Source organism: Hippocampus comes, unplaced genomic scaffold (assembly GCF_001891065.2).
Source record: "Hippocampus comes isolate QL1 unplaced genomic scaffold, H_comes_QL1_v1.1 scaffold23, whole genome shotgun sequence".
Taxonomy (NCBI): Eukaryota; Metazoa; Chordata; class Actinopteri; order Syngnathiformes; family Syngnathidae; genus Hippocampus; species Hippocampus comes.
In genome coordinates, this window is record NW_017806066.1 from 207,847 (window position 1) to 218,817 (window position 10,971).

At 45.5% G+C, this 10,971-nt stretch overlaps 1 protein-coding gene and 1 long non-coding RNA gene across 9 annotated transcripts in view; one reads left to right on the forward strand and one right to left on the reverse strand.

Annotated features, from left to right (window-relative positions):
- The first annotated feature begins 1,499 nt into the window (after nucleotides 1–1,499).
- On the forward strand, nucleotides 1,500–1,939 carry LOC109530017 (uncharacterized). The gene is made up of 2 exons (XR_002170935.1): nucleotides 1,500–1,614; nucleotides 1,645–1,939. It is a non-coding gene; the product is annotated as an uncharacterized LOC109530017 (long non-coding RNA).
- A 3,106-nt stretch (nucleotides 1,940–5,045) lies between these two features.
- The window catches only part of nfixb (nuclear factor I/Xb), a 128,593-nt gene continuing 122,667 nt past the window's right edge, over nucleotides 5,046–10,971 (reverse strand). For 7 of the 8 annotated variants that reach the window (XM_019893500.1, XM_019893502.1, XM_019893505.1 and 4 more), the window contains 3 exons: nucleotides 10,615–10,762; nucleotides 8,600–8,691; nucleotides 5,046–5,822 (listed from right to left, as the gene is read on the reverse strand). In XM_019893500.1, the coding sequence (XP_019749059.1) occupies nucleotides 5,808–5,822; nucleotides 8,600–8,691; nucleotides 10,615–10,762 (255 nt within the window). In that variant the 3' untranslated portion in view covers nucleotides 5,046–5,807. The remainder of the gene's footprint in view (nucleotides 5,823–8,599; nucleotides 8,692–10,614; nucleotides 10,763–10,971) is intronic. The other variant, XM_019893508.1, reaches the window with a different exon arrangement.

Consider the following 10,971-nt stretch of genomic DNA (forward strand, 5'->3'; position numbering starts at 1 on the left):
AACCTGTGCCTCTCCAATATGGCTTCTCAACTGTGGTGCTTGATAATACTGCTGCTGCTGGTACATTTTCAAGGTGCTTTTTCTTCCGCTTGCCCAGGTCTGTGTGTACACACCACTTTGGTCTCGAAGTTTGCAACACACTGCTAATTTTGAGACTCCATATTGCGAGGCGGTGTGTGACAATTTTTTTTCTCTCTCTCTTTTGATTGTGCTTAAAATGACCCTTTCAGCCTCAATGCCATGGTGACGGTCTGCTTATAAGGTGCTATTAAAAAAAGGGTTGTTTTTTTTCTTTCATTTTTTTTGTTTTAAATTTTAAAGTGGTTTTTATTCAACCACTTGAAAGGTGCAAAATTGAGTGCAGCGTTTTAGTGCTGCCAAGGAAAAGCAGCTGCAATTGGGGGGTGGGGTCAATAATCACGTCCAAATGTGACTATAAAAGAGACACAAATAAGGAATAATCTGCCTTTACAAGCAGTTCTCCAGCACATTTCCCTCGTTTAAACCCAAATATGATTGCTTGTTGCCTCTCTAACCCCCCCACTCCGACCCATGACAGCCCCCCTCCATCCTCAACTCAGCCCAGAGCCCACTGGTGTAACTTGTTCACTTACATTAGCGGTTGAATGGAGAAGCCAAAGAAGATGGGTATGGTAATACAATGTGAAGCATACAGATAAGAATAACATGTGAGCTAACTGCATTCTGCTCAGACAAAAAAATAAAAATAAAATAAAATCTGGTGTTTTTCTTTTTTAAACCCCAACATTCAGAGAAAAGTGAAAAACGGAAAAAGGATGAGTGAGGGGCAGCTACTGACTACTCCAGTGTCCAAGATAGACAGAAGACGAGATACAGAGGAAAGAGAAGCTTTTTTTTTTGTCTTTTTTTCTGCATTTTTCTGCCTTTTTTTAATTATTCAACAATAAAAACAGGAACTAAATCACACCAATTGCCTTTAGTACAATGTATACTGCTTTAAAAAGGAGAAGAAGAGAAACAAGTGGATATAGAAGGATGAAGGAGGGGACTTTTTTTTGTTGTCTTTTTTTTCCTTTTGAGATGGGATCTCAGGAGTATACGAGATGGAATCTGTGAACAAAAGGCACTTTTTTTCGGGACAACCTTTAAGATGCTCTGACTCTAGGACACTACTTCACCAAACAAATATTTATATTCATTTACAAGTGGGTGACGGGCCAGAAGGGGCGGGGTTCACTTGAATGGGTGACAGCACCACTCGGAGCAAATGCAAATTTTCCGACATTATTTTTTTTCTTTTTTTTTTTTTACACTGAGTCAAATAAAACTCTTGCCAGACAAAAAAAAACAAACAAACAAACATCATTCATGGTCTTTTTGTTCATCCCCCAAATGGGTAAGAGCTTGTCTTTGTCCCATATTTGAGATGAGATGATACAATCCGTATGGCGTCAAAAGTTCATGAGGGGAAAAATGCCTTTTGTTCCAACAACCCCCCCCCCCCACCCCTTAACAATGCCCACCTGTAAATACAAAAAGACAAATAACACACGTTTCCTAAAATGAGCATTCCCGCTAAATTTTGTCATCGTGTGTCGTATGATTGATGGAGGCCAATCGGAAAGCACAAAGGTCTCTTCGGGCCACACTGAAAAAACAAAGCGTGACGATGAGAATTCAAATTTATCCTTTCCACTGTCCTCAGCTCAACGGTGATAACATTCAAACGTTTGGGTCATCAACGTGTAAATTCTCTTCAGATTACAAATGTAGGAAAATGTCACCTTTTCATGAAGGGCTACGAACATCATTCTACGAATGCATTTTCTTTTGGGTATGGCTATAACACTCTACGTGAGAAAGCACCAGTTTCCGAGTTGCAAAGATGTTCCTTCAGCCCTCCCGCATGTTCAAAACAAATGATTAGAAATGAAGTTTTTCTTAAAAAAAAAAAAAAAAAGGACCACAAAAAGAAGATTATAAAAACAATTCCCCCCTTACTTACAAAGAGCTGGATTTTTTTTTTTCCTCCGCTCTGATATTTAGAGTCCCAGAGCATATGGACTTGAAACACAAATAACAAGCGATAAACAGAAACAAAAGAGAGATTTGTCCCTCTTGCAACACCCTCAAACAATCGCAAACAAACACACAAATCCTCTACCAAGGCATTGCACATGGCTCAATCGACACACATCATTGAGTTTCAACAACAATGCTTCCCATCAAAACAAGAACGAAAACAACTCAATGTAAGCTGATCTTTTGTGGGTTTTTTTTTTGTTTTGAATTCATCACCATTTTTTTTCCCTCCTTTAATTATTATCGTAGTGTCTGCTTTCGATTTTCTTGTCTAACCTGCCAGTTTGTGCAATTGAGAGGCTGCTACTTCGCTCCGATCAGCCGTTGCTGAGATGCAACCTACCACTGCCATGCTTCAAAAAATAACTAGACTGCCACTGAGCTTATATTGCAAATAAAAACAAAAGTAGATATCTATAAATATATATATGTATATATATGTGTGTGTGTGTGCGCGCGTGTATTATATATAAAGATGCTTGCGATTGTCTAGTGAACTGTTCTCTCTCCTCTCCTGCCATAGATTTTTTTTTTTTGTTTTTTCCACCATTCACTATAGCTTATATATGAAAAAAGAACCTGAATTCATGTTTGACAAATTGCATAATGGGAATACAGAGGCACTTCCTTTAGATTAGAAAAGAAATGACAGAAGCCACCGTGAAGTTGTCAGAACTCGCTCTCTGTGAGATGCTTGGCCAACTATCGAGCTTCCCCGCAGTGAGGAAGGAACGTGGCCGGGCAGTCCAGTTATTTTGTGAGGTCGGGGGGGGAGTGCTTTCAATGGAACTTTTCCGACGGCCGTCCGAGACTTAAGCCAACCGCTGGGGAATATGGCGACGTTTAAGCATCAAGGCCTCATCAGATTGTCGACATTTTAAGACGTCCCTCTTAGAGTTGACGTGGGCAGCGCGCGCGCACGCGTGTTGTGTGTGTGTTTGCATTTAAGACGCATGTGAACACTGCTTTTTAATCGATGATAGAAAAGTTTGGCTGGCGTGTGATTGCTTTAGTGCATTTTTTTTTTTTTTGTTTTGTTTTGTTTCATCAATAAGGGCTGATCAATTCACAATATACAGGGGCTGACATTACTGGCGCCCACACCTCCTTAAACTAAAGACTAATCCTGTGCATTCCATTCTTAAAAAAAAAAAAAAAAAAAAAAAATCAGCTTTAAAAAAAAGAAGAAGGAAAAAAAAAAAGTGGGCACATTGCGACTGAAAACAGAACGATATGTCACATATTCATTTTTTGCTCCGCAGTGTGGTTCCCTCCGCTCTTGGAGCAGCGGCCCGTCTGGGAGTGTAAACAACAAGGTAAACGTTTTCGGGAGACCGAAAAAGAGCAACATTCCCAGTTTCAGCAACCTTTCCCTTCTCTTCCATTTCTCTCACTCCGACACTTCGCCATCCGAGAGTATCGCCGCCACCGGCGGCCAAACGTGGTCCAAAGGGTAAAACCGCTTTTGTTGACCAAACAAGTTTCCAGATATGTTTTCTTTTGATTGTCACAACCTTCTAGTTTGAAACGGTACAGTTGCCGGCATGAACGTTTGCAGGGTTCATACACCTTATTGGGGGTGAACAAAAAATAAAAAAATAAAAAGATGTTTACGTTTTCACACATTTTGAGACTGGAATTGTGAAGGAAAAAAAAAATGGGTCATCCTAATTTTGTAAATGGGGAGATGAGCATCATGGATGAATGATTCCAAAATGTCTCTCCCGGTTTGGTCATAAGGCACGAGGCCCGGTCGTCACAATTGCCAAACGTTTACACACGTTGATCGAAAGAAGTTTTGTCAATGCTACTTGGGCCTTTTGAGTCCTCATCTTAATTTAAAGCCAGAACAATAAGGAGGGGGCCCACCTCTCCGAAGGCGTCTCCCTGCAGCGCTTTCATCTTGTTCACTGGACTTTTCTATCATTCGAACTAACATTGTATCGTGCAATATTGTGGCAACTGTTGCCCGCTCGGCATCCATTTGCACCCTGGGATTCCCCCATCTGCGGCCCCTTCTCAAGGTTTCTCATTTCCGCCCCCGCCAGATGATTTTTTGTTTTATTTTGTCATTAATATCCGTCCATCGCGGGCATGCGAGAGAAATAAATGTGTGACTTAACAATAAAAAAACATGTCGAAACGTTCGTATTAACTCTGGATTTGTCCGGCACTGGAAAAAAAAGCACCTGTATTAGCTGAGAATTTGTTTTGTTTTTTTTTTTTTTTGGGGGGGGAGAAAATGTTTATGTGGTACACGTAAAACTGCGACACGAATCTGGACCGCAAGATCTCCCCCTGGGTAATTCGGAAGGTGACAAAGTCTGCGTCAATTCTCTGTTTGGATGCGTTCAATTCCCGAGCCGGTTCCGAGACAGTTTGCCACAACTTTGAATGGATCTCGCCGATATGATGAGCGGAGGTTACGGCTACGCAGGTGCTCGTCGGCTCGGGGCCCAGCGAACCATTTTTGCTCCTAAACGACATGAATGGGCTCGAGGTTCTCGAGAACTCTGGGGAAGAAAGCAAAAGTCCCCCAAAACGTTTGTATTGTTTTCAAATCCTGACCGTGGGCTCGGCTCGAACCACCTCGCTAAAATGTCCGACGGTGTTTCTTTATAAGGTGCTGTCATTCAAATACAAAAACAATGACAAAATAGTACAAATCCCCAAAGGAATTCAAAGAAAAAGAACATGCACGAGATACCGAAAGCAATCGCCCACTTGACAAGAGGGCCAAAAGGGAGGGCAATCAATAGCTGCTTATCTAGATTGGCGCACGCCGATTCGACAGTGTCGTTTTGGACTGCTCATCGATTTAGGTGGCGACGGTTCACCGGACTGGCTTTTGTAACGACGCATCGCACCTCCGAGAAAGAGGACACCGTGCCTTTTGAAATGGAGACAAATACCGTGTTGGTGGCACCCACATTTTTTTTGTTTTTTTTTTGCTCTGATTGGACTTCCGGATTACAGCACGTGGGGGCAGACGGGACAAACAAGAGGAGCAAAGTGTCGGCTTCTTGTGCCTTGTTTTGTTTCTCCAACAATAAGAGTCGGAATCGGCCAGTCGGGTTGACCTTGTAGTGCACATCGATCGATAGGATTCGCGTTAATCGATTCAGCCCGGAGGTGCAAAGCCTTCAAGCTATGTTTTGGCATCGTGTCTTTTTCTTATTTAGTTAGTTAGTAGGAGGGCGGAAGGGGGCTTTTTTTTTTTTCTTCTTTTTATGTCTAGAGTCATTCCGAGAGAGACGCAGCGGCGGTCAACGTGACCGCTTTTGGGTGGAGTATGAAATGCAGCTTTCACGAACAACACGACTGAGTAAATTCACGGCGGGTTTTGTTGGAAGTGTTGCTTTACTTTTGAGGCCACCGCGTCCTTGCTAAGAAGTCGGCGTCGTCCTTGGGATCCTCCCGCATGGCCGCCGGCTTTCTTTTCAGGAGACGCGCCCACGGGCTGGCCGCTTTGCCGCCTTCGCCATCCTTGCCGTCCTTTCGTCCGCGCCGTCGCCTTTCTCCGCCTTGCCGTCGTTGCCTCCTACGGCTCCTTCCTCCCAATGAATACGATGAGCCCGGAGTTCCTCCAAATGTTGCGCAATTTTCCTGCGGTGCTTCGTCGGGTTTTGCCTTTGTGAGTGCGATGCGATGTCGTGGCCGGTCGCCGTGTTGATTGTAGGACAATTATCTGTTTCCGATTGTAAAGAAAGATTACGAGTTGCTGGTTTTCAACGCAGATCTTGTCAGAGGAACCAAGACTGAAAGAGAGGAAACACAGGAAAGAAATCAGATGATGTTCGCGTTGAAGGTGTCCTCTTAGCAGAGGATACAAAACCACTGGCGACCAAATTAGGAAAGGTTTGACGAACTCGCAGTACAAACCATCATTTCCTGTGAAGAATTCGCTCATCTTTAAAGTTACTGAAATATTGTTGGCGTTGAAGGTGTCCCCTCTTAACTCATTCAGTACCAGCCAATTCTAAACCAAGTCTGAAAAGACATATAAAAACGTCTTTAGGGAGTGAATGAGTTTTAACAGAGGATACAAAACATGGGACGAACCCATTGGCGACCAAATTAGGAAAGGTTTGACGAATTCGCAGTACAAATCATCATTTCCCGTGAAGAATTCGCTCATCTTTAAAGTTACTGAAATAAGATAAAACATGAACTCAATAAATAAGCACATGCATTTAACTGTGTTGCAAGAATAACTTCACAAGTCCAAAGTCAATGAGCCCCTGAAAAAAAAAAAAAAGGGGGCAGGGGGTGGGGGGGCGCTAGCCCAAAGAACATTAAAGATAGTTGACGGTTTCCCGGATACGATGGATGTCGTATGCATGAAGTGAAGCCGACAATATTCCATTAGTTACTGTACGCGGGTATTTCGACAGAAACAAACGAGTGCTTGGCGGTGGCATCGCAGCAAAGCAGTCAGTCGGAATCCCCCTCTGGGAACCGTCAGCATCTGGGCAGAGTTTCACGGCTCACCCAAAGTGAACACAAATAATCTCAACTGCCCCCTGGGGGGGCGCACTGCAGTCGGGGTCATCAATCTCTTCCAAGTTTGTGACAATTAAAGCTTGCATTAACGACATTTCCCCCAAAGGTGTTGTGGATCTTTTTAAGTATTTCCAAGGATGTATTTTCAAACGTTTCAAAAGTTTGCGGCGATGAACGTCAGGTGGGCGGATTATTGTGCAGGAATGCCAAGATGGGATGGAACGGCGTGTTTGCAGGTCCACTTTTCAGTTCATGCACATCCAACTTGCCTTCACTTGACCCTTTTTTTGGAGTTCCATGAATTGTATGACGGCGAATGTCAACAGAAGCGCATATTTTTGTTTTGTTTTTCAGTCTGTGTGGAATGCCGGATGGTTTGTGCCTGCCCGGCAGCACGTAGCGACATTCTAAAAAGCCAGCCTGGCAATATCTTCTGATCCTCACGGGAAGAAGCCTTTCGTCCGGTCAGACGAAGAGGTCGCGTGACGACATCGCCCTCCTGTCCCGGCAGACGTCAACCATGGCAACGTCTCCTCTGTTGACTCTTGACTGGCTAAAAGTAGCATGCAAAGCAGAGCTTTGAGCTGGAAGGCTACGCTCCAGTTCTAATTTTGGCTGTGGAGGCTGACCCCGCTGTGCATAGTTTCCTTAAAAGCCAGTTTACTGTTGGCGCCGACGCCGCCTTGCTGAGACCTGTCTGCTCGGCTCTTTCAGTTTTGACTTTCCAGGGGGTGACCCCATGATGCATCAAACTCAGCATGCACAACAGACTGGATCGGGATCCACAGGCATCTGACTGATCCTACGCCTGCTCTGTTCTGGATGATTCCAGTGGTCAGCAATTTTAGGAACCCACGAACCCATCAAAATTTGCTGATGAGCAGGGTTATTGTTGACTGTTTTTATAATTTGCCTGGAACAAAGGGGCTTTCATTGGCGCCAACCTTCCTCCCTTAAATCCTGGACAGCAGAATGTTGACGGTTCCTTCTCTCTTTCTTTCTGTCTGTCTGCCCAGCCCTTTCATACTGATTTGAGACCCGATCACAAATTCGAGATCAGCTGGCCATGCCATGATGTCTCTCTCATTGCCAGTGCTTCTATTGTGGGTAATTCTGAAGCCGCGCACTTATTTTGTTTCGGGGTTTAGTTTTTACCTTTCCCCTTTTCTGTTACATATTCAACTTGCCACTAGATGGCATCTGGAACCCAGTCATCAGCATCTCTGAGTCTGCCTCTCTCTCCCTCTCTTTTTTTTTTTTAAAAATAAATCAAATGTATGCCATGTCCTTGAGATTCCTTCAGGTAATGGACTGCAATTCGAAGTAAGACTCATAAAACAATATCAGCTTCATCTTTGCAGGACCTACTGGGATATTTGTTGTGGGGACGGACATAAGACGGTTCAGGAAAAGGGGAGCAACTTATCAAGTGATTAGAACGCATGGTTAAACCAACATGCGAGATTCGGGAGAAGGTGTTAGTTGCGAGAGGAAATGCAATGCGGACAATTTGGGAAATGCATTCTGGGTTGGAAAATGTGAGAAAAATGCAATCCATACTCGCTACAGGCTTGGGTCAGCCTAAGGGAAAAAAAAAAAAAAAATCCTCTCAATGAGAATTGGAAACTGCGTTGTTAAGGTCTTTCCAGTGGAGAAAATAAATCCAAGTTTTGGAATGCAGTGGACGAAAAGGAGCAAGAGAAGAGAATTAAAAAAAGACAACAAAAAGTGGAAGAGCGAGTGGGCAGAAAAGAAAGAACGGCACTGGTGAGGAGTGAAAGTATGGAAGGGCAGAGAAACAAGGGGAGGGATCGGCAGAGGAGACTCAGATGCTTTCCATGTGTTCGTGGAGCTGGCTCCAGGCGGGTGTGGTTAGATACTAATGAGAAAAGTACTGCTGCTAATGGGGGCGGCTTATGACCAGTGGGGGAACCGAGACGCTCTCGTGCGAGCGGCGGCGAGGGGGACAAAACCGAATTGAGCAAGGAGACCGATTCCTCCAAACGTGTGGCGTCACACTTGAACGTCTCACCTGCGTCTGCTGCGGGATGTTCAGAAAGTTGTTGTCCCGTGATCCGATGCCGACAAACCTGTTGGGAGCTGCGGCGCCTGGCGCGGAGTATGCTATCGAAACACAAGGGGACAGAGAGCCATAAGTGCGCACAGAGACACGTCGAGTCACGGCAAAGAAGCGAGTCGAGCACCGCGTCGTCCATCCGGCATCGCCCTCTAATAGTGCTTCTCTACGTTGCCCGTACGGAAGCGCAAACGATCGCATGACAACAAAGGCCCGTCTAGGAAATAGAGTGGGCATTTCGTCTTGATTTGTATACAAGGTGCACACGCGTTTATCTGAAGTCTGACCTTTGCTCGTCGGCAACGCTATTCTCTCCTACGTGGGAGAGATTGTTGTTGTTTCGCTTTCACGGATCCCCACCGAGCGACTTTTTGACGAGGTTGCCGGTGCAGACCTTTGGAAGGCCGTCCCCAAAGCTGAAGAAAAGTTTTGCGTATCCGTTTCACAAAGATGGATGCAAGTTTAGGGGAGGAGCGGTGTCATTTTGGAACACCGGGCGGCGTAAAGGAAGGCTCCGAACTGATTGTTCGGGCAATCTCAGGGTTTGAGATTTTGGCGAAAGGACTGCGAGGCAACAGTCGTCCACACAAATCGTCCGGTGACACGAGCGGCAAAATGCCATCCGATCTTTGGTGGATGTCCCGAGTGGTCAGCAGCTTTAAGAGTGATCGAGACAGTTTCAGGGGCGGGAAGAGGCTTGCTTTGGGGATGTCTTTGCTGGGGACAAAATGCCGTTTGAGTTTCGTGAATACCTTGGTGGCTCATCAAACCAATGCAATTTCTTTTCTGTGGGAAAATAACTTCCCGATTTAGTGGCAAGACCATTTAACTTGCGATGAAGCGCGGCGTCGAACGGAGCATATTGGCAGGTGCGTCTTTTTGGGGCGTGTCAATCTATAAATGTCCTTCTTCGACTCGTTGAAGCCAATGAGGGCTGGAATCTCGTCTACTTAAATGCTCCACAATATGGTGCTCGTCCCGAGCCCCAGATTGCTCCGTCTGTTTAACTCCCGTGGATAAACTCGGCGCTGAAAGTACGTGGGCACTCCAAGCACGAACACTGAGGACCATTCAGGGACATTTATAGACCACTGGCGTCCGAGTGTGAATGTAGGGGCCATTCAGGTAGGCTTGGGAATCCACATTTTGAGAATTCACAACTCAGTGTGGAGACTTCAGCTCAAAGACTGAACTGAATACGTACACGAATACAACAGAGACAGATAGAGAGAGACAGAAGGAGAAGGCTGAGGTTAAGGCTAGTTCAACGGCATGGACACGCTATGCATCCGTTGACCGTATATCGGGTTAACATACAAACGACATAAAGGACTCTCAGACACTGATCGGGGAAAACACAAAGACTACATCTGGAAAACTTGTTGAATTAAAAAGGTGCTCCATCCAGTGCCCCTCCAGTCGCAGGTGAGGAGGAAATTCCGGCTTCACCAAATCTTCGATGCAGGTTCAGCCGACAGCAACGAATAGAAATTGGACACCAACGACAAGCCACTTTCTGATGGAATTCTTTGAACATCGGTGCCTTCCTCACACCCAAAGTGAGAACCGAGCTGTTGGATTTCAGGTTTCCACTTATTGCTGACGAGTCAAGCGGGGACTCGAGGCTCATTCCAACTGTTGGGACCGGGTCGAGAACCCGGATGCACACCACAAAGGTCACTGAGACCTTTCTTTGCTTCGTCTTCAACTTTTGCAGACGTTTGGTCTACCTCGCTGCTCTCCATAATTATTTTGTCGGGGCAGGCCACACTTCCGAGGGTAAAGGGATGCGAGTTGTTGGTTAGACATGAACAACGGTGGCACCAAGTTGGAGGAAGAACAATGGGGATGGGGTGGGGTCGGTCCCTAAAGGGGGCTGCTTGTGTCAAATTCTTTTTCCGATTGCTGTTGGGGTTTTTTTTTTTTTTTTTTTTAAACTTTGATTTGGGTTTCAAAATGGGGTCACTTACACGGAGATGCGGGCGATGAGAGTCCGCCGTCAGGGGGCGTGCTGTTGGGTTTAGAGTCGGGCATAGGGAGGGGCACTGGGCGGGCCACTGGGGGAGGTGGAGGCAGCAAGAAGGAGCCTGGCATTTTGCTCTGGCCGCTCCCGTTTGGCTGCAGACAACACAAATAGGGTCAGGAGGGCGACATGCGACAATCCGCAAACACGGGATGGAAAAAAAAAAAAAAAAAAAAAAAAAGAAGTTGCCAGTAAATGACCTCCCAGAAAATGGGCTGGGAGGGAGTCGAAGGGAACGAGACAAATTAGACAGCAGCGCGCCTTGAAGCCATAGCAAACACGTCAGGACAAAGCACCCCGCTTC